This window comes from Staurois parvus, unplaced genomic scaffold (genome assembly GCF_062004578.1).
Source record: "Staurois parvus isolate SC_StPar_1 unplaced genomic scaffold, SC_StPar_1.0 ptg000025l, whole genome shotgun sequence".
NCBI classification, from domain to species: domain Eukaryota; kingdom Metazoa; phylum Chordata; class Amphibia; order Anura; family Ranidae; genus Staurois; species Staurois parvus.
Genome location: NW_028317821.1, coordinates 13,631,643 through 13,655,577, shown reverse-complemented (window position 1 = coordinate 13,655,577; position 23,935 = coordinate 13,631,643). Strand labels below are relative to the sequence as shown.

General features: G+C 40.6%; 1 protein-coding gene across 1 annotated transcript in view; it reads right to left on the bottom strand.

Moving 5' to 3' along the window:
• CFAP54 (cilia and flagella associated protein 54) overlaps positions 1 to 23,935 on the bottom strand; it is a 527,562-nt gene that overhangs the window by 365,222 nt on the left and 138,405 nt on the right. Inside the window, exons 16-23 of the mRNA XM_089651915.1 lie at positions 23,866 to 23,930; positions 13,509 to 13,634; positions 10,272 to 10,425; positions 8,668 to 8,742; positions 8,454 to 8,569; positions 1,514 to 1,690; positions 1,288 to 1,380; positions 143 to 328 (exon numbers count right to left, since the gene is read on the bottom strand). Of these exons, the coding sequence (XP_089508041.1) occupies positions 143 to 328; positions 1,288 to 1,380; positions 1,514 to 1,690; positions 8,454 to 8,569; positions 8,668 to 8,742; positions 10,272 to 10,425; positions 13,509 to 13,634; positions 23,866 to 23,930 (992 nt within the window). The remainder of the gene's footprint in view (positions 1 to 142; positions 329 to 1,287; positions 1,381 to 1,513; positions 1,691 to 8,453; positions 8,570 to 8,667; positions 8,743 to 10,271; positions 10,426 to 13,508; positions 13,635 to 23,865; positions 23,931 to 23,935) is intronic.

The window sequence follows — 23,935 nt, the reverse complement described above, 5'->3', positions numbered from 1 at the left end:
AGGTGAACTGGAAGTAGCAGAGTAGTTTGGCAAAGATGGGCAAGTCACAAGACCGGCTGTATAACATTAGCATACATGTATTTAAACCATGTATTCAATTATATCTATGGTTTTGTATCTAATCTATACTAATGAAACTTACTTGTGCTAGGTAGGCCCAGGTGGCAGGAACAGAGAGGGAAGGAAATGCAAGAATTGGTTTAGTGGTTTCTCCAACTGAATCCCTAATGAGACGTCCATCTCTTGAATATGCAGCTACAGCAAAGATGTACCTCTCATTTTTTTTCAGGCCCCTGGCCTCCAGTAAGATATTACCATTTGCTGGAACCTATGAAGAAATAAACAAAGATTAGCAATGAGGAGCATATGTAAGAAGCAGTGAATCTGATATTCACCAAGCATTAATGCTGAATTAATGGATAAGCAAATATTGTTTAAATACAAAAGTCACATGTATTCTTCCTTGAATCTTGGTATGCTTAGTGTATTTCTTCCAGATCTGTGCAGTGCTCCAGCGTGAAACTTTGTTTTTGTGCAAGAGTCTTCTGTAATAAAGACCAGCCACTTCTGCTCTCTATCCTTATGCAGGATGACTGGTATTGTGTCCGCCCCTTTGTAGTTTTCTGAGGCAGCTTGTAGTAGGTGGACTTACTGGGTCCTTCCCACAGCTCTGTTCTTTGCAAAGGCTATTTTCAACACAGTGATGAGGTCACTGCTACCTTTACAGTATAATAACTGGGTTTTCAGGGGCATTTGGGGAACACAAAATGGATATATATCCTTTGTGGCTATTGGCATATTGGCTACAGTACAGAGCCAGGACCATGTCCTTCACTCTTCCCTTGTTCGTTTGCAAAAAGCCTTGTACACTTTTCACAGAATACAAAGCATTCTTTAAATAGACATGGGGGGGGGGGTGAGGCACAGGTAAACAATGGTATCTTCCATTGTTCATCAAATGAATGCCTTGTATTCTGTAAAATGAATACAAGGCTTTTTATTAATGGACGAGGGGAGAAGACGAGGGGGAGTGAATGTCATGATCTTTTACTCTATGAGTGTCAGAACTGTCAGCCCTGGAAGAATGCTGTGTGTAGTACTTGGGCTGAAAAAATCCAAGATTTGCAGTAACCAGCTGACAGGCAACAATAGTATAGTCAGATAAACTATTTCACTTGTGGCTGTACCAAAAAAAATTTTTTCCTGAATTTCTACTTCAAACAAATGCAGCAAATTGCAAGTCTCAGTTATGAGAAATAAATCACAGCAAAATAAAAATCAGATTACCTCTACTCCTGTCCCAGGAAGATGGTGGTCATTTAGCCTTACTTTTAAACTGGGTCCTGTAACACAGCGTCCAAATAAGCAGTACCAAGCCACCTGTGCAAAATACGGAAAAGCACATGAACTAGTATAACTGCACTTCATTGAACAATAAGACTTTTATTATAAACCTGATTCAATGATTGCTGCCCATGTTGTCTATGGCCATGTTGTCAATGGTTGTAATTACCTTAATGTCAGATGTGAAAGGAGCTGGTTTAAAGACCATTGAATTTTCTGTTCTACGAATTAAGATGGGTGGAGGAGGTATGGTCAGTTTCCCACTTTTAGATTCTGGTTGTTTAATGCAAGATAAAAAGACTGCATTCTCTTCAGCTTCAGCCTGTTGTATCAGTTTCTCTGAATCCTGCATATAAAAAAATGTGGTTCATCTTTGACATTTTGCTTAAACTATATACAGTTACAGTATAGACCAACTCTAGATTCATCTCTCCAAAATGAACCAAGCACTATTTGTCCCTGTCCACATGTCAACATCTGTCACAGTGTACAGTGCACAAAAACATCTGCCAGTGTACAGTGCACAAAAACATCTGCCAGTGTACAGTGCACAAAAACATCTGCCAGTGTACAGTGCACAAAAACATCTGTCACAGTGTCCCAGTGCACAGAACAAATAAATAATAATAAAAATAATTTAAAGCACCTCTTTCTCCCCTTGCTCACGTGCAAATAAGAACGCACGCATTGGTCTCATACGTATACATAAACAGCAGTCACACCACACGTGAGGTATTGTCGGAGCCACACCGACTTCTAAAGTAGTACATGCACTACTTTTGTTGCGCTTTGCATAGACATCTGTGTCAGATGTCTTACAAATCACAACGAAATCGGCAGGTCACCTGATTTTGAAATCGTGCGATTTCACTGTAAGTTGCACGATTTTAAAATCGGCTTTGATGTGACCGGGGGGTTAAGTGTATTATCGCCAATAAAATTGCATTCCAAAAAACTGTTGCACAAATATCTTGTGGCATAAAAAATTGCAAAACCCACCAAATGATTCTATAGGGCCTCTGCAAAAAAAAATATATAAGGTTTGAGGGTTCTAAAGTAATTTTTTGGTAAAAATACTGATTTTTACTTTTAAACAAACAGCCTGGTCTTAAAGTGAATTATGCCTGAAGGTGCCTGAACGAGATAAAGTCTCATACATGTGGTATCCCCATATTCAGCATAAGTACTAGAATGTGTTTTGGGGTGTAGTTGCAAGTATTCTTATGCTGTGTGTGAGAAATACTGTGTTACTATGACGTTTTTGTAAAAAAAAATATATATATATATATATAATTTTAGGTGACTCGGTTCACTTCCACCGGTGGCAAGTACCATTACATTAAGCTGAGTCATTATAAACCGCAATTTTTTGATACGGGACAATATATACCCCATGCCACGATAGGGTAATTTGAGCTCTATCTTGAGGAGAATTTTTTGATCCATTGGGTATATTCAATACCACTTGTTTTACTACCTCTGATATGGGACTTTAGTCTCACGCACCCCTATAGGAACCGCATCAGCTCTTGTATAAGAGAAATTTTTGGAACCCTTTTAAGGGCACATTTTAAGGAAACATGAATGTCCGAATGCAACTTATAGAGACTTCCATACTACTAAATTTTTGGATTCCATCATCATTACCAATATATGAATGTTTTTCACTTCATAAGTGGAAATTGACCAGGTTTCCAATATGGTAAATTCACTATATTAATATACGAGCTACACTTATGTATCACTCTATATTATTTCACTAATTTTATTTATTTATTTTTAGAAAACTCACCTATACACATTTAATTTTTTGGATAACTACCCACTATTCTTGGTCATACAAGGAAATTTATATTCATCATTTACAAGATATGGTACACTCACTCAGAAGGTAATGAGATGAATATTTAATCAGCAATTAGATTCCTATATGTGCATCCTACAAGGTTTAAATGATGACGACAAGCTCCATGATTCTTTTGAATTCATTACATTCCACTATTTATTCCTAGGAACCTCTTCATATATGCTTTGATGTTCATTATAAGGAACAGATAAAGAGGAAAAACGAATTGATTAGGTTAAGAAGTATGGAAACCTCATCTGATGAACACAGAAGAATCCCCACAGCATCATATTGACCATTTATTGTCCACACAGCTAACTTGAAGACGCCGAACGGTTTTCTATTTTTAATTCTTTGATTTTATAACATAATTGTATTATGTTCACCATGTCCATGTCTACCTTTTCTATGATCCAAGAGATCAAATAAATACAATATTGCATTCACCTATGCAATGATATACTACTCCGCTTAAGATTTATTACAAACCATCTTTAGGCAGGCCTTGCACTAGTCAACTGCCATTTTGTTGTTCTCCAAACTGGGAGCTCTGAGCTATTCTCAGACCTGAGTATATAGCAACACCAGGGGCGGACTGACCATTTGGAAACTCGGGCACTGCCCGAGGACTCGGGGTCAGTAGGGAGCCCCATGAGATGCCCCTGGTACCTTTTTCATAGGCTTTTTTGAGTTTGGGCAAGGACACAGGGGCCCCATGATCCCCTATTGCCCGGGGGCCCCATGAGTTGTCAGTCTGCCCCTGAGCAACACCACACAACTGTATACTCAGCCAGATTGCAGGTGTCTAGCAAAACCCAGACACAGGATTACATGTTCCGGTTCAGAGCTGCAGAATCCCGAGAAAGCCAAATACACAGCTTTCTCTGCCCAGAAACACTAGCCTGTAACATCACATTCACCCTAAATGTGAATCCTGTGTCACATTTTCCCACCTTCTCACAGCGATAGAGTGTCGTCCTGTCACAATACATACAGTATATATACACTTCCCAGCCTCTTTACTAGGTACACTTGTTCAATTGTTTGGTAACACAAATTGCTAATCATCCAATCACATGGCAGCAACTCAATGCATTTAGGCATCTAGATGTGGTGAAAATGACTTGCTGAAGTTCAAACCGAGCATCAGAATGGGGGAGAAAGGGGATTTAAGTGACTTTGAATGTGGCATGATTGTTGGTGCCAGACGGGGTTGGTCTGAGTATTTCAAAAACTGCTGATTCACTGGGATTTTCACGCACAACTATCTCTCTGGTTTACAGAAAATGGTCCGAAAAAGATAAAATATCCAGGGAGCAGCAGTTGTGTGTAAGAAAATGCACTGTTGATGTCAGAAGTCAGAGAAGACTGGGCAGATTAGTTTGATATGAGAGAGAGGCAACAGCAACTCAAATAACCACTTTCTACAACCAAGGTATGCAGAATACCATCTCTGAATGCACAACATGTCAAACCTTGAAGCAGATTGGCTACAGCAGCAGGAGTACACAACGGGTGTCACTCCTGTCAGGTAAGAACAGGAAACAGAGTCTACAATTCACACAGGCTCACCAAAACTGGACAATAGAAGATTGGAAAATTATTGACTGGTCAGGTGAGTCTCGATTTTAACTGCGACATTCAGATGGCTGGGTCAGAATTTGGCGTAAACAACATGAAAGCATGGATCCATCCTGCCTTGTATCAACGGTCCATGGATATGCAGCCAACAAATATGCAGCAACTGCGTGTTGCTATCATGTCAATATGGATCAAAATCTCTGAGGAATGTTTCCAACACCTTGTTGAATATATGCCAAAAAGAATTAAGGCAGTTTTGAAGGCAAAAGGGGGTCCAACCCGGCACTAGCAAGGTATACCTAATAAAGTGAGTCAGTGAGTGTATGTATACAGTGCCTTGAAAAAGTATTCATATCCCTTGAAATTTTCCACATTTTGTCATGTTACAACCAAAAACATAAATGTATTTTATTGGGATTTTATGTGATAGACCAACACAAAGTGACACATAATTGTGAAGTGGAAGGAAAATGATAAATTGTTTTCAAAATTAAAAAAAAATAAATGTCTGAAAAGTGTGGCGTACATTTGTATTCAGCCCCCTTTACTCTGATACCCTTAAAGGATAAGTTCACCTTTGGAACATGTTACATGTTCCACCTGTTTTTATGGTGGAACATATAACATGTTCCCATAGCTGCAGCTGTGCCTACCACCCCCCCTCCCTATGATAGATAGTACAGAGAGAAGTTTCCCCATACTATCTGTCAGATTTAAAAACAGCGCGGCCATGTGGGGCACCGCCCACACGGCCGCATCACTCATTCACAGAGTTCTGTGAATGAGTGCATACAGATCCTGACAGCCTTGGTGGCTGTCGGCTTGTAGTTTTCAGCGCACTACCACAGCGCTATGGAGCGCCATGGTAGTTCATTGAAGCTTCCTGTCAGTATATCTGCTTGGCTGTACATCCTGTACAGCCAGCAGATATTCTGACAGGTCTGCAGGAGACTTGCATAGCATCAGCCATCTACTGGTGCAATGCTTTCCAGGCTCCTTTGGAAAAAATATTAAATGCACATTTTTTTACCTGCAAAAAATGTGCATTTCTTATTTTTGTCCAAAAGGTGAACTTAAAATCTAGTGGAACCAATTGCCTTCAGAAGTCACCTAATTAGTAAATAGAGTCCACCTGTGTGTAATTTATTTTCAGTATAAGTACATCTGTTCTGTGAAGCCCTCAGGGGTTTGTTAGAGAACATTAGTGAACAAACAGCATCATGAAGCCCAAGGAACACACCAAACAAGTCAGGGATAAGGTTGTGGAGAAGTTTAAAGCAGGGTTAGGTTATAAACAAATATCCCAAGCTTTGAACATCCCACAGAGTATTGTTCAATCCATCATCCAAAAATGGAAAGAGTATGGAATAACTGCAAACTTACCAAGACATGGCCGTCCAACTGACAGGCCGAGCAAGGAGAGCATTAATCAGAGAAGCAGCCAAGAGGTCCATGGTAACTCTTGAGGAGCTGCAGAGATCCACAGCTCAGGTGGGAGAATCTGTCCACAGGACAAGTATTAGTTGTACATGCCACAAATCTGACAAATGGAAGAGTGGGAAGAAGAAAGCCATTGTTGAAAGAAAGCCATAAGAAGTCTTCTTTGCAGTTTGCGAGAGGCCATATGGGGGACACAACAAACATGTTGAAGTAGGTGCTCTGGTCAGATGAGACCAAAATTGAACTTTTTGGCCTAAAAGCAAAATGCTATGTGTGGCGGAAACCTAACACTGCACATCACCCTGAACACACCATCTCCACCGTGAAACATGGTGGTGGCAGCATCATGTTGTGTGGATGCTTTTCTTCAGCAAGGACAGGGAAGCTGGTCAGAGTTGATGGGAAGATGGATGGAGCCAAATACAGGGCAATCGTAGAAGAAAACCTGTTAGAGTCTGCATAAGACTTGAGACTGGGGCGGAGGTTCTCTTCCATCAGGACAACAACCCTAAACATACAGCCTAGAGCTATAATGGAATCGTTTAGATCAAAGCATATTCATGTGTTAGAATGGCCCAGTCAAAATATAGACCTAAATCCAATTGTGGATCTGTGGCAAGACTTGAAAATTGATTTTCACAGACGTTCTCCATCCAATTTGACAGAGCTTGACCTATTTTGCAAAGAAGAATGGGCAGAAATGTCACTCTCTAGATGTGCAAAACTGGTAGAGACATCCCCAAAAAGACTTGCAGCTGTAATTGCAATGAAAGGTGGTTCTACAAAGTATTGACTCACAGGGGGCTGAATACAAATGCACACCACACTTTTCAGATATTTATTTGTAAAAAAAATGTGAAAACCATTTATCATTTTCCTTCCACTTCACAATTATGTGCCACTTTGTGTTATTTATTTTTTTTTTCAGGTACTTATATAGCGCCATCAATTTACGCAGCGCTTTACATATATATTGTACATTCACATCAGTCCATAACCCTCAAGGGGCATACAATGTAAGGTCCCTAACTTACATTCATTCATACATACACATACTAGAGACAATTTAGACAGGATCCAATTCACCTAGCAGCATGTCTTTGGAGTGTGGGAGAAAACCGAAGTACCTGGAGGAAACTCACGCAGGCACAGGGAGAACATGCAAACTCCAGGCAGGTGATGACATGGCTGGGATTCGAACCAGCGACCCTAGTACTGCCAGGCGGAAGTGCTAACCATTTAGCCACTGTGCTGCCCTGTGTTGGTCTATCACATAAAATCACAAAAAAAAATTTAGGTTTTTGGCTGTAACATGACAAAATGTGGAAAATTTCAAGGGGTATGAATACTTTTTCAAGGCACTGTATATATACACACATCATGATGTCCACCGTGAACACTATGCAGTTGCTTGGCACAGAAGATAGTGGCAATTACTGTAGTAGTGGCGACTACTAAAAAGATTTTAAGCTTCCCTAGCAATTCCAATAGGTATAAAGTATGCATACTTACATAGGTCCAAGCTGGATTCATGTAACTATGCAATAAAAATATTCCCAAGCATTCAGCTTTAAATATAGAGATTTGTAAACAAGACACTAGAGAGAGCACTCTAAGTGACTAAGAGCTATCGCTCTTCTTTTTGCTTAACAGCTGCTGAGATTATCAAGCCACACAATGCATGGCAATCTGTTGGTCAGCCGGATTTGCGCCATAAACAACTGAAGTAAAAACACAATTGTTTAGCACTGAAAAATAGAAAGCAAAGTGTAATGTTAATTTGAGGGCCAAAAGTATCTCGTGAACCTGCACAAAGTACACTTGAACTCCAATCTGCAGTATTATTGCACTAGCAATTATCCTCTTGTTCTCTTACGTTCTAATAGTATCGGGGTATGATGAAAAGCTCCTTAACACTTGGAGTTCTGCAGGTTGATAATCCCTGATCTGGTGGTTTATTTTCAGCTGCAACATGATTGTTTCTGAGACACCTTCCACAGATCACATACATATGAAGACCTAACAATGTGCTCAAGACATAAAGGAGGTGGCAAGCTTCAAAGAGATTTTGTTTACCTTTTTTCTAACACCAACAAACTATAATTGTTCAGGCACCCCAGAAGTGTACCAATCAAACCAATAACAAACACAAACATATATGTTGCAATAAATTTCTGCGTACTCACCAACATACCTAAAGTATGATCACCATAAATTTAGATAAATGTGATCTGAGATTTACCTCCAGTAGCTTATTAGGAGAACTCTGTAGTCCCTTAGCAAATAGTACTGCCTTCTGCATTAAAAATATGGCTTTGGACAGGTTATTCTTGTTGATATTGTCAATTATCTCCGTTTCTGCAATCCATAAGAAAAACAATATATAACTTCGTTCACATATTGATAGTGTACAGACATAAGTTCATATTTATCACATTATCGGTGCTTTAATTTACCTGTGTAGAAATGTATAGGCTCACTGTTTTTGTTCTGGTTGCAGTTTTTAGCTGATCTCATCTGTACACCATCCACTAAAACCAAAAGACATGGATACATATTATGGTCTAACACACCCAAGATAAAAACTGTTTGCACACATGTCTGTGAAAAATACATTGTACAGTTGCTATAACAAATTGATAATGTGTTGCCTGTGATTGATGCTGTTAAAGAAACATGAATTACTAATAAGTGATTCGACCCCAGTGATGTAATTTTTGGTTGCATTTTGGTTGTTCTCATCTTGGACTACAGAATAATTAGCACCTGTGCTGTAGAGATAAGAGAGCAGTAGGGTTTGGACATATATATATATATATACATATACACACACACACACACACACACACACTAAATGGTCATGTGTGTGGACAGTTGTACAGAGATACCATCATTCCCTCATTATTCCCTGTGTAGGAGGAGAGGGGGACTCTGCAGAGAAATGGAAAATTCATACAAGAGATCCATAGGTCACACAGAGAGAGTACCAGCCTGTGCTGTGCCCAGGTGCCCCTAGGTGGCATTGCACTCTAGGCGGCATTGCACCCTAGGCAGCTGGCCCTGGGCTCTGGGAATTCTACGCCATGGTCAGTGTGAACATGGGGAACGCAGGTCTAGCAACTCCAGCAATGAATGCATGTAATGGAAAGGAGTGTTGGAGTGTGATGGACAGTCTATTGATGCTGGCTGCTGAGAGATCTAGTGTTGTTGAGTGCCAACTATTGTTGTGGGTCTATCGTTTGTAGGGGACCTATTGTTGCTGGCGGGGAAGGGGAGCAATAAATTGCAATAAATTGCTGCTGGGAGGGATCTACTGTCGAGGGATCTACCCTCCATTGTTGCTAGCTGTTGGAGGGTAGATTGATGTTGGCTGCTGGGAGGACTCTTATTGCTATCGGAGGTCTATTGTTGCTGGGGTGAATCTATGGTTGTTGAGAGAATTTTGTTACAGGAGGGTCTATTGTTGCTGGGGTGGTCTATTATTGCTGGCTGCAGAGGACCTATTTTACTACTTTTTTGTTACTATTAACAAATTATATACAAATTACGTAGCACCACAAAATGATACTTGGTGTTGTATTCTCTAAAAGGGGCAGTACTTGGAGGTGGGTAAGGGGTGGAGACAAGGGGCAACTCAGAAGGGGGGGAGTACCTGCACCTATTCTCTAAGTAAAAAAGCTTGGGTCATGGTTAAAGTGGAACTCCAGCCAAAACATCTTGAGCATTTATTTTAAATGTGGGGGCAGGACTTGATATTAACCTACAAATCTGCAATTGTTTAATGTTTGAATGTTTCTAGGCAGGTGGAACATTTTATGTAAAGTCTTTAGTTAAAACCTTTAAACGCAGCAAATTCAGACATTTTTGTGAAAAAAACTATTATTAAATGTTGCAGAGTATGTCTATAGACTGATACTTAGATTTATGCAAGTTTATCCATATTTTCAATCAACTCAGCTGCATTAGCATGTTAATTGGCTTCATTGTGTAAAGTATTGATGGGCACTGTCATAACAATCATGACTTTAAGCAGGTATATCACGTCAGGGTCATCGTTTACCTTGTAGACAATTGAGGATTTTGACTGACACGCGATGCTGAGCCACAATTAGCTCAAGCTGTAAATCCATCATCGTCACATTATGTGTGAGTGACTTGGAGGAGCATCTCTGCACTTCAGCTGTGTTATTTTCATGCTGTCTCTTTACACCCAGCTGACAGAAAACACAGAGAGAAAGGATTAGTATGCATTTGTGTTGTTGTTTTTTAATTAGTTTATAATCCTAACAAACATTACTTCAAAGACAACTAAGAATTTACAAATCATTAAATATTCAGTCATCAAGAAATCTCCATAATACATGCCTTTTTCATACATTCAGCTGAATAAGAAGAAGTAAATATAAGAAAGAACTACGACTTGGGACAGGATTATTTATCCAGATGTCCAGTGAACCCCAGATGTAAGCTGTTAGTAGGACATTAAATATTTTTATGATAGATGTATATGTCGCCATTTGTTAAAAATAGTAATGCACTGTGTTACCAGGAATAAAGAGAGGACTATGGCTTTATAGTGTATTTCCACCTTTGTGGTCAAATATAAGAGACCTCCAAAGTATGTATGTTATGTGTTCCCATTTATACAGTATACCTAAAATTAAAAGATAAAACTCTTCCCTCTTTAGCTGGTTCTTTGGAGTAGGATTATACATAATAGAAAACAAAATGTGCAGCGCTAAAGTTGCTACATATGAATTGTAGATAGCAATTCACAATCATAAAACAAGTGAATCATATGATACCATTAAGAACCATAAGACATGTAATGTTAGTGGAAATAACATACATCAATAAACACCAAAAGTAAGTGTAAAAGTGCAAAAGTGACTAATATATAATAGAGTCCACCAGGGGCGGACTGACAACTCATGGGGCCCCCAGGCAATAGTGGATCATGGGGCCCCTGTTTCCTCACCCACAGCCAAAAAAAGCCTATGAAAAAGCCAATTAAAGGTACCAGGGGCATCTCATGGGGCCCCCTACTGACCCCAGGCCCTCGGGCAGTGCCCGAGTGGCCAAATGGTCAGTCCGCCCCTGGAGTCCACTGACTGCTGAACAAAGATCAGTGACAACAATGCAGTGGTGACACCTCTTCTGTGGGACCTTCACCCCTATGCACTCACCAGAAATCTGGCAAACATATGCCTAAAATGATATACTATGCAATGGCCTCCTTGACTCCTTCCTCACAGCGGACTCCAACCGAAGTGACCAAGATGCACTTTAATAAAAAAGCTCACACATGAAGTCCAAGGAGATATGCATAGTGTAGTACTTTATCAAAGTAGCGATAAAATTCCACGTTGAGTACATGAAAATAACAGCGGCCGAACTTACATGAATGGCCGCCAGACCATGCATAGACTCGGCGGTGTGACGTCAGCACGTACGTTTCTCTCTCATACATTTTGTGCACATGCACGTTTTCAAAGGGACCTGCTTCCTGCTGACATCTCAACTCCTCATCTTTTACCTTAGATCCTGGGCAGACATTCAGCTTGCTGAATGCTAGATTGGTGACAAATATTCTAGGGGAAAATTGCTGGCCAATAAGTGTACCTTTTCACCTTTATATTTATATTGTGGCTCAGCCAATGAGGAGGGAGAGACCTGTGAGAGCCGGTGCTCTCGTGCACATCGCTGGATCAAGATCAGGCTAAGATAAATACAAGGGGGGCTGACGAGGAAGCAGCACACTGAAGGGTTTTGCCGTCATGCAAGATAAACACTCATTACCGGTTCACATATATGTGGCTTGGATGCGATCTGAACCGTATCTATTCTGCATGACATGTGAAAAAAAACATTGTTTCCTATACCTGTCCACATATGTCTGGTGCACTATCAGTGCTGTTTCAGTGTGGATTGAATAAGAGTCATGTCTGATTTCTGAGCAGTGCAGTCCAGATCAGGTGTGGATTACAGGCTATTGACTTCCATGGGAAACATTTCTTAACCGCACGTGTCATCAGTTGTGAACAGGATAAAATCCTGACCTAAACCTGATCTAAACCTGTCCTGAACCTGATCTAAACCTGTCCTGAACCACTGAATAACTACTGTGTCATTTAGGTGTGAAACCTGAGCTTCATCCCACACCTCACGTGTGAATCAGCTTTCAACATCATATGCATTCAATAAACTTTATTTTAAAAGAGTGAAGAAAGAGTGTGATGTTTCCATATCACCAATTGCATGATTGTTTTACAATGTAATACTGTAATCTGCACTGACTTGTGCCTAGTACACACAATGAGAATATCAGACAAAAAAAACACATTCGGAACGATTGGTAATCTGTTCGTTAGTACACAGCTTTCGAAAGCTGATCATGTAAAAATATCCAAAGGGACAAGCATGGAAATTTTTCTTCTATGATAACAGAACGAATGATTTGAGTGTAATTAGCACAGTATGTGTACGAAAGAAATGGAGCAACCAAGACCCAGCAATGAAAGTATACATTACGTACATTACATTACATCACATCCCTTCCAAAGTTGAATTCTGTCTTACGAGAATTTGCATAACTTAATAATTACTATTTGAGACTAGTCACTTGCCCTCCAGAAGGATTTACCCCCTTTCTGACCAGACCATTTTTTGCTATGCGGCTCTACTTTAACTGGCAATTGCGCAGTCATGCAATGCTGTACCCAAACAAAATGTATATATTTTTTTCACACAAATAGAGCTGGTGGTATTTGATCACCAATGATTTTTTTGTGATAAAAACAAAAAATACTGACAAGTTAAAAAAAAAATGTTTTTTACTTTCTGTTATAAAACATTTTGAATTAAAAAAATAAAATCTCTTCATAAATTTTGGCAAAAAAACTGTTTACAATCACAGAGCTGTATTTGGTGAAAGACTGAGGCGATCACTGGGTTCCTGCAGTCAATCCCTGGCCGGGACCCAGTGATCGGAAAGTGCTGTAATGAATCACAGCACAGCCAGGCCGGTGGGCACAGGGAGCTCGTACTAGGTACGAGATCCAGTGCAGGGAGGCCACTTTGCCACCACACATTTATGTGATGCATGTAATGCACAAAAAAAAAATCATTTGGCTGATATTGTCGTCATGAGTACCAAGTAAAAGATGCATCTGCAATCGGCTTGCATTCTATAGGCAACAGCTGCAAATCATCTAAGGCAGTTTTTACTCCTGTGTTTCCAACGCTATGTTTCACTTTACAATGAACAAAATCATTAACAAAAATTCTGTAGACTCACCCTCGTGATGTAGTGGTCCACCACTTCTCCACTTGTTACAGAGCCTTTTGAACGTGAAATTGACAACTCTTTGATTGCTTTGTCTAAGGTTTCATATGCAAAGACCAGCTGTGTAACTGGGGTTTTCTAAAGCAAAAGTAAAACATATTTGGATGATAATTGCTTTTAAGAGATGTTTTCTACATTTATTTTACAATGCTACTTTATCAATACGAGATAGACAATCCTGGAGCTTTTATTTCCCTGTGACATGGGATCAATTAATTCTTTTTTTGCAGCCCTCCAGGTCTGATGCCAAAGATTCATTTGCCTGTTTGCACAAATGACAAAGTAAATCTTCAAATAGAATTTTCAGTGGCAGGCCTTCTGAATTGTATTTGTATCAATAAGATGGGTTTTACCGGTAATGTGCAATTTGAGAGAATGTTTCAAAACAAGTGGAGTAGTAGAGTATTGTACCATGTTAGCCATCAGTTAATGCATACAATTCGTAGTGTTAGACTACTTTCACACTGATCCGCTGCAAAAACACAGCATTGGCGTTTTTACTGTGCTTTTGCTGAGCTTTCAGAGCATTTTTAAAAGACACGTGACTTAAAAACTGCATCAAAAATGCTTCTCAGAGGTGTTTTTGAGGCGCTTTTCAGGTGTTTTTGAGGCACTTTTCAGGCGTTTTCAGGTGTTTTACATTAACTTCAATGGGAAGAGGTATTTTTGGGGCATTTTTTTAACTCACCAAACATGCCCCAAAGATGCTGCAAATGGAGAAACAGAAAAAGGGTGCACCGACCTAGGTCATTATTGTTTAAAATAATTTATTAAAGAAACAAAAATAGGTATCATACTCACAATGGACATAATAACACAGGCATGTCAAACTGAACAAGGTGTATGATCCAAACAACATCTGAGTCCATACGATGGAACCCTGGATGACCAACTTGCTAACGCGTTTCGAGGACACAACCTCTTCCTCAGAGCCAAAGATGCTGCAAGCAGGAGTTTTAAGGCTGTTTTCACACTGAAGAGTTTTTGCGATAAAACACTGTGGTGTTGTGCTTGTGGTGCGGTGTAAAACCTCCGGCTTGCAGCATCTTTGGGGCATATTTGGGGAGTTAAAAAAAAAACAAAAACGCCTCTTCCCATTGAAATCAATGGAAAACGCCTGAAAAGCGCCTTAAAAATGCCTCAAAAACGTTGCTGAGAACCGGTTTTGGTGCAGTTTTTAACTCACGTGTCCTTTAAAAAACATCCAGAAAGCGCGGTAAAAGTGTGATAAAAACACCTGTGTATTTTTGCGGTGGATCAGTGTGAAAGTTGCCTTACACCGCACCACAAGCGCAATGCCTCAGTGTGAAAACATACAAAGATATACATTCACAAACATAGGGAAGCCTTTTTCTTGAACTTTTGAGGCACTTTTTTTTAACACAAAAACACCTCAAAAACTTCACAGTGATGATACCTTTGTAAGTGGGAAAGTTCACCTTTCTACAAAAAGTAATAAATGCACACTTTTTTGCAGGTAAAAAAATGTGTATTTATTATTTTTTGTAGTAGGAGCCTGTAAAGCATTGCACCAGCAGTCTGCAGATTGCTGATGCTATGCAGGTCTCCTGCAGACCTGTCAGTTTATTTGCTTGCCGTACATCCCGTACAGGCAAGACTCAATGAACAACCACAGGTAAATATATAACAAAAAAGGTCCCCCCGCGCTAAGATGTAAACATATAGGAATTTAACAGCAGCTAAACACCTAGTCCTATACCTGTAGGTCGAATGAAATATAATAAAAGAATGGTGTAGCGCTCAATACCAAGTAGATAAACAATGCAAATAACATATATGAAAACTAGGTGACACTGTGTGCTCCAAAACAAATAAGGTTACAACAGACCTAAAAAGTGACTGGCATATATTGAACCCAATCCCATTGGGGGATCAATATACATGTGACCCTTTGTCCCCACAGCTGGGACTCAACCTATAAATGCATGGATCCCTGTAGAAGGATAGGTACTCATCATATGCAAATAAATTAGCACAAATATAACAAAGTCCAAAAAATGTAAACAAACATGTGAACACAGCTGAAGTGCTTCAGTCTTCTGGATCATGCAAGAACAACCATAACCCACCAATAGGTGCTCCTAAAAATGGCTGCAGTGGCCTCTCACCTCCACTCAACGATACCTAGGGGCCACAAAGGCTGACGGATCTCTACTGGATCCTTCTTGTATAGGAACTCCTGGTGGTCTGATATCTGGGCTGATATCTAGGCCCCACAGTAGTTGTGCACATGTGCATCAAATTGCTATTTTCACTTAAAATATACTAAAGTCATTATTAGTGGATACAATCAAGGCAAAATTTACAAATCTCGTGCTAAATTCCTGATAATGATAAAAGCTAAAATTGTATTGAGTTAATAAATAGCAAACATTTGTAAATTTTAAATAGCTCCTTTTTGTGAAATGATGAAAACCGAATGTGCGTGAAACTAAATAAAAACAATTTAGTTTTAAAATCTGTAGGTTACAATTTTTCACTTACAGCTTTCAGAATTTGAAAAGACACCCCAAACCATACATTTTCTGAAAGCACATGACCTGTAGAATAAAAAAAAAGTGCTACTGATTTTTTTAAGCCCCGCAGTAGTTACATAAATGTTCATCAGATCGTTTTTTTACTAAAAAATACACTAAAATCATTAGTGCACACAAACACTACATAACTTTTTTTAATTCATGCTATACTGCTTCTAAGCCTTTTTTCACATGTGGTGTACTAAAATGTATGGCCCTGGAGGGCCATGTTTACCCGCACGGGGAAGCCCAGGTGTTCCATGCATACCCATGCAGGCAGTCCCATTCATGTCATGGGCATGGGCATGGGCATAGCCACTGTTCTCAATCTGACATCTGTGTGGATTTGGGTGCACGACCTCGAACACAGACAGCATGAGCTCAGGAACATGCACCCAGACCTACATGAATGTCAAATTGGAAGCAACGGCTGCGTTCTTACAGCTGCTACATCCTAAATGACATCAATGGGACTGCCTGCACAAGGATGTACAGAACACATGTGCATCCCTGTGTGGGTAAACACAGCCTTGCAGGGGAATACACTGTGTATGCTCTGTGTGAACAATGCCTTACTATTAGGGATGCACTGATACCGGTATTGGTAGCAGTGGCAATACCGAGTACTTTCATGAGTACTCGTATTCATGAAAATGATACCCAAAACCTATACTTTGTGGGGCAATTTGCGTCCACACAAAATGACTGGACGCAAATCGCACTGCAAAGAATGGCATGTGATTTTAACAGAAATGCGGTGTGATTCCTGTCTGAATCGCATGTGGTTACCTGCACCGCTCCTATGTGAACCCATCCTGAAATCACTATGACAAGCCTGAGTTCACACAGGAGCGGTGGGGTCAAGAATCGCACAGCATTCTTGTTCAAATTGCACGCCATTCTTTGCAGTTTGATTCGCACCCATTCATTTTGTATGGACACAAATCACGCTGCAATGTATCGTTACTCAGTATCAAGTACTTGACCGAAAGTATCGATACTCGTACTCGCCGTTTTGAAAAAAAAAAAGGGTATTGGTTCATCCCTATTTACTGTGGTTTTTTATTATTTATTTACAGTATTACAAGTTTTATTTAAAATATTTTATACTTTTTTTTTGGGGGGGGGGGGCTGTGGCGAGATATCAGGGGACACCCCTGGTGTCTCTTTTTTGAGACAGAGAAAAGGAATGAAGACGGTTCCTCTGTCTGCAGCCTGTGCTGCACATTACATGAATGAATGAGGAGTCTGTATAGAGCCTTCTTTTCATTCATAAACTGACATGGTAAACACAGTTTACTATGCTTAGTTACCAATGGATATAGGAGCGATCATGTGTACCAACCCCCCCCAGCAGCAGAGAATCAGTGAGTGGGGGGGGGGGTTCAGAGTGGCTGGGGGGGCTTTTATTATGCTTCAAAGCCCCTGCAGCAAGCTGGCGGGAGAGGCAGAGGAGAGAAGACAGCAGCAGAGTGTAGCTGCAGGGTATCAGGTCTGCGTGTGGGGGAACAATTAATTAAAAAAAAAAAAACAGCAGCGGCGGAAGGTGGAGAGGCTGAAGTGAAGGAAGCAGCGGAGTCTGCTGAACAGTTCTGCTATAGGTTCATGGTCACTGAAGCAAAGAAGGAATAGAGGTCCGTACGGACCTGCTGGAAGCAGTGCTGTAGGTCCGTACACCATACAGACCCAGCAGCAAAAGGGTTAAGTTGGTAAAAGATGCAAACTTTCTGAATAAATTAGTTACCTTCTTCAGATATTGCACATTTATACTGTACATTTGTATAAAGTCTGAAAAAGGGATCTGTTATTTCAAAAGCTTTCATCTTGAACAACTTAAAGTGGAAGTAAAGTCTGTAATGGTGATGCGTAATGAGCACTTCCAAGCTGCGCGGAAGGGCAAGGAGGCCATGTTGTTCAGATTCAGCCATAACAGTTTGTAGCACACGTTGGTAAATAGCAGCAGTGGTTCCCTTCTCTTTATCCCCCCAGGAAGCCTATAGTGCTGTTAACTGATGCCAGAGCCTTTTTATCAGACCAAGACCGATACCGGCCCTCTCATGTTTAGTTCAATCCCCCATTCCAGTCTAGAAACCTTAATAAAACTGTCATCCTCGCAAGCTTGAGCAATCTGGGGAACTGACAGACATTGGGCCAAAAATACCTTAGTGGAAGCCTGTGCAATACACATTTATGATATACTGCTTATGAGCTGAGACTCTAAGACTTCAGCATGTTTCATAACTTCTGAAATTATGACAGCACAGCCAGAATAAAGTCATATTCACCTTCATAAGTTATTGGGTAGTATTTTGAACCCAAACATTCCTATGCTAGGAGGTAACAGAGAGAATTAGGTCTCCACACCACTCCAATGAGAAATAGATCTCCGAGCCCTGTCATAGCTATATCCATTTTGAAGCAAATTTCATGCTGGACAATAATATGCATGTTAGCAGACTGTAAATGGTAGATATTCAGAAATATGAATACTTATAAGAAACTGTATTTGGGATTTGATAATAAATGTGGTGACCTCCCAGTACCCACCCCTTAAAATGGATGATTGGTCAGATGGTCTCTGTCAACACCCCCTTGATATCAGATAAAAAAGAGACTGCAAGCAGATTTGATAGCTCTTGTTTAAACATAAACCAAGGAACACCTAACCGGACTTGAGAGAGCCACTGCACCCTTTTTTGCTTGATCAACTGGACTCTGCTAAAACCAAGGACTTTGCAAGTATTCTTCAGTTTCAGCTCCTTTTTAATTCTCTGTTGCTTTATGGTTTCTTTCTTTTTCTGTATCTGTAAATATTTTATCTGCACCATTTTGACCCTTTTCATTATTAAACCCTATCTTGAAAAGTGTTAAACTGTTCATAAGGCTTGTAATGCAACCTAAAAGAATCCCTGTCTCTTGAAGAGTGCTTCTGTATTCCAAATCTCTGATCATACTGATCATACCTGTCTGTGGTGACAGTGCGTGTTGCAGATGTTTATTCTAAAATCATAGTTGTTATTGCCAAGATTGTGAGTTTCCAACTTCTCAGTCAAAAGGTAGTGGTAGTAGTAATAGTAGCTTAACCCTTTCGCTGCCAGAGCCATTTTTGCACACATGATTAAAAAATGACTTTAGGCCTGAAGATTACACAAAACCTTCAAAACATATATTTTCTGAAAGCAGACAGCCTAGAGATTAAAATAAAGGTAGTTCCAATTTTTTACACTACACAATATTACCGCAAAGGTCTAGGAACCGCAAAACAATTTCAGTAAAATACACACTAAAGTGAATTTTAGGGCAAACAAGACAATAAGTTGCCCCACTTTTTGGTAAAATATAAAAGATGAGGTTTTGCCAAGTAGATACCCTACATGAAAAACCTTACATTTGTGTGCGCCTATGAAATGGCGATACAAACTTCAGTACCATAAATTTGCTATAGGCAACGCTTCAAAAGCCCCTATAGGTCATCAGTTTAGTGTTACAGGGAAGGTCTTGTGTTAGAATTATTTCTGTCATTCCAGCATGTATGGTGATATGTAACATGTGTACCGCAATCAATGTATTTATGTCTAGGCACCCTGAAACGTGCGTTTAGGTTCGTATGTGCGTATAGCCTCAAAATGTTTTTTTTTGGGGGGGGGTATTGTTCTTGAGTGTAAAATAATTAGTCTAAAAGACCCTGCATGTCTACTCTGGTCTCCACTTGATGTATTTCAATGCAGATTGCATTGCAATACATCTCTCCCCAGCTATTCTAGCCAGGGAAAGTGACAGCTGTCACCATACACGTCATACATGTTGCCTTCTGGGTCACAGAAAGAAGAGGAGGAGAGCGGACGTTTGTCCACTCTCCTCTCTCAGCTCCACTTGCCCAGCACCCACCATGGTGCTCCCGGGCAAGTGGAGCTTGGATACATGGAGGGAGCATGGGGGGGGGGCATCACCGGTACTGGGGGTTGTGGAAGCAATCGGCTGGCAGCGTAACAGGAGTATGTCTGTCAGTTTTAGACACAATCCCAGTGACTGCAGTCACCAGATTATGTACAAAACCCTCCTCTGTCAGGTCCGTACATGTGCGGACCTGGTGGTGAAAGGGTTAAAAAGTTAATTTCCTAATTAACTTAACCCAGTAACAATCACTCTCAGGCTGCTGGCATCTAGGATGTGGTCCCTTTGAGCAGGGTGCAGCTGAGAGGGGCATTGCTACGTAAGTGACAGCGCGGTGTGAGATTGGCTGGTCCTTTGTCACGAGTTGGTGAGAACTGCAGGGGTAGGGCACCATATTTGTCACAAAGTCCACTTTTTAACTTGTACCTACAGGTAAGCCTATAATAAGGCTTACCTGTAGGTTCAAATGCACTGCACTGTTTAGGAGAAACTCACACAATATGCAGCCTGTCATCTTACTGGCACTCTGAAGGGATGGCATACCTGTGCCATATCATCAGAGCTCCGTGCTGGGATAGGGGAGTGACGTCATCGTGGTCCCGGGCATTCATACAGCCAGAGTCTGCAAACCCAGAAGGAAGATGATGCACCTGGAAGCCATGATAGCACTGTGCTGAAGGGTTTCGTTTCCAGATAAGTCTGTCATAATGTGCTAGTATTCGGTTGTTGAACTTCAGTTGTTTCACTGTAGCTGCTGACTTTTAAAAATCAGGTACTTACCAGTGCCTGGAGTCCAGCACTATCTTCCCGCAGCTCTTACTTCTTACTTCCCGGCTGCGGGTCCCCGGTGCTGCCATATTGGATATCAAAGTTGGCTGTAGCTTCCTGAGAAAACACAGCCGGCTTCCCACTGCACAAGTTCAGGCTTGCACGATGCTCTGTGAACAGTTCTGCAACCTCCTGGGACATGTGAGATGTCCCAGGAGGCTGCAGGGGGAGGGGGCGGGCAAGCAGCAGCATCCTCACCTAGGCTAGGATTGCGGAAGTGGGAGCGGTCAATGATAAAATTTGGTAGTTGCTCCCCCTTTCCCCTACAAAACACTGCAACTCAGTTACAGGCTGGGGGGAGTAAGCAAACTAGTGGTACTTCACTTCTTTAGCCAATAAAGGGTATAAGATTCCAAACTTTCTACAGAAAAGTTGAGTGAAACCCTTAAGCCCTTAAGCCGCCCCAATGTAGTGAAATCAAAAGTTGGGCCAGTGTGTAATGGAATCCTGATACTTTTTGCTAGGAACAGGACTGTTTCTTCCCAGAAGCAAAATAGAACCTTATCTCAGAATGGATAGCCTACTGGTAAGGAAACTGGAGAAACAGATGAAAGATGTCGCCACCATTGCCGTATTTTCCTTAAATCCACTTTCATGAAAAAAATGAAGCAGAAAATACTATAGCATACACATATGATACATAAGCGATTATGTAATTTAATGTTATTAAAAATTTAATTTCCTTTTCAATCTGCAGCCACTGTAATTTTTTGTAAAACTCAATGCCATATAGCAATATAGAGGCATTCTGTACAGAATTCCCCAGAAAATTTAATTTGCTGCTTATGTGATTGACTCAATGACTGTCCCAGCAGTCTGCATTGAGATTCCACTCACATTTTGTTCCACCTCACCCCCCCACCCCACGCGCCATTGCTAAAAGGTTTGCTGTGTCTCCCAGCACAGTCTCAACAACATGGAGGAGATTCCAGGAGACAGGCAGTTACTCTAGGAGAGCTGGACAAGACCGTAGAAGGTCCTTAACCCATCAGCAGGACTGGTAACTGCTCCTTTGTACAAGGAGGAACAGGATGAGCACTGCCAGAACCCTTCAAAATTACCTCAAGCAGGCCACTGGTATGAATGTCTCTGACCAATCAGAAACAAACTTCATAAGGGTGGCCTGAGGGCCTGACATCCTCTATTGGACCCTGTGCTCACTGCCCAGCACCATAGAGCTTGATTGGCATTTGCCATTGAACACCAGAATTGGCAGGTCCACCACTGGTGCCCTGTGCTTTTCAGAGATAAGAGCAGGTTCACCCTGATCACATGTGACAGACGTGAAAGGGTCTGGAGAAGCCGTGGAGAACGTTATTCCGCCTGTAACATCGTTCAGCATGACCGTTTGGTGGTGGGTCAGTGATGGTATGGGGAGGCATATCCATGGAGGGACGCATAGACCTCTATTGGCTAGACAATGGCACCCTGACTGCCATTAGGTATCGGGATGAAATCCTTGGACCCATTGTCAGACCCTACACTGGTGCAGTGGGTCCTGGGTTCCTCCTGGTGTACTACAGTGCCCGGCTTCATGGTGAGAGTATGCAGGCAGTTCCTGGAGGATGAAGGGATTGACACTATTGAATGACCTCCACGCTTGCCTGACCTAAATCCAATAGAACACCTATTGGATATTATGGTTTGATCCATCCACCCATTGCACCTCAGACTGTCCAGGAGCTCGGTGATGCCCTGGTCCATATCTGGGAGGAAATACCCCAGGACACCATCCGTCGTCTCATTAGGAGCATGTCCAGACGTTGTCAGGCATGCATACAAGCATGTGGGGGCCATACAAACTACTGAGTACCATTTTAAGTTGATGCAATGAAATTTCAGCAAAATGGACTAGCCTGCTGCATAATTTTTTCACTTTGATTTCCGGGGTGTCTTTGTAGGTTGATCATTTTCATTTCCATCAAACGATGGGGCATCCTTAAGTTCCTAACACATTACCCAGTCCATATCAGTATGGATATCCAGCATGATATTTTTCCCCATTGAGATCTGTTGTGTCTTTTTGAGCAGTGTATAGTCCAAAGCTTTCAAAACAGTATGATGAAAGCTGCACGACAGACTACAAAATATGCAGCAATGTGTTTTTAACAATAATCTGATAATGTAAATATATAACATGGTGCAATGGTGCATGGATGGAATTTTTTATCAATTTTAAATCCATCCCAAAATATATTAGTAGTGTTTTTATGCTATATGTGCTTTGTGCCTTATTTTCACATATAGTGATTTGCAGCCAGTAGATAGCACACCTATCTTTGTGTCAGACAACAAAATGAAATTGATTGCTACCAAGGGCTGCTAGAAAATCAAGTCCCCTGTAAAATATGTTTTATTCCCGACTATTCCAGCCACATACCATTCCAATAAATTATTTTTATTTGTAACCTCAACCTACATGGTATCTAGTAAAATCTATGCTGCTGCCACTTTATTTGTAACCTCAACCTACATGGTGTCTAGTAAAATCTATGCTGCTGCCACTTTCAATGGAACTATGTTTGAAACATTCATAGGTCTTTATAGAGATGTAAGCGGGTATTGTTCTGTTTTTATTATAGGATCTATTTATTTAAAAAAATTCTGTGTATATGTCAGTCATTCACACAAGCTCCACGATTATTCACTGTAATTCATCTAATAAGTTTATTTCCTATGATTGTCAGTGCCATCTAGTGGTGATAATGCAGTATTTTTCCTGAAATATATCAGGAAAAAATACTGCAATTTTGCCACTAGATGGTGCTGATAGTCCTAGGATATAAACCTATTAAGAAAATTCAACTGAAGACTCAAGGAACCTGTGCAAATTCTTTCTATACATAGACCCTTACATACAAGATGTCTAATAAGCATGTACAGCTGTCTTCATATACATAACTATCAATACAAGAAAAAAAAAAAAAAAGAGTAACATTAGCATTCAAACAATTTCCTACTTTATAAATATCTATCATGTCTAACAATCTGCTTGCGTCTACAGAGCAAGACTTATTAAGTAAACTGGTAGATAAAAACACTCTGCTCACCTTCATAAAACCAGGTCTATTTCTTAGATTACTCAAGTCCATGTTCGTTTTTTCATTTGACCTGTCTGAA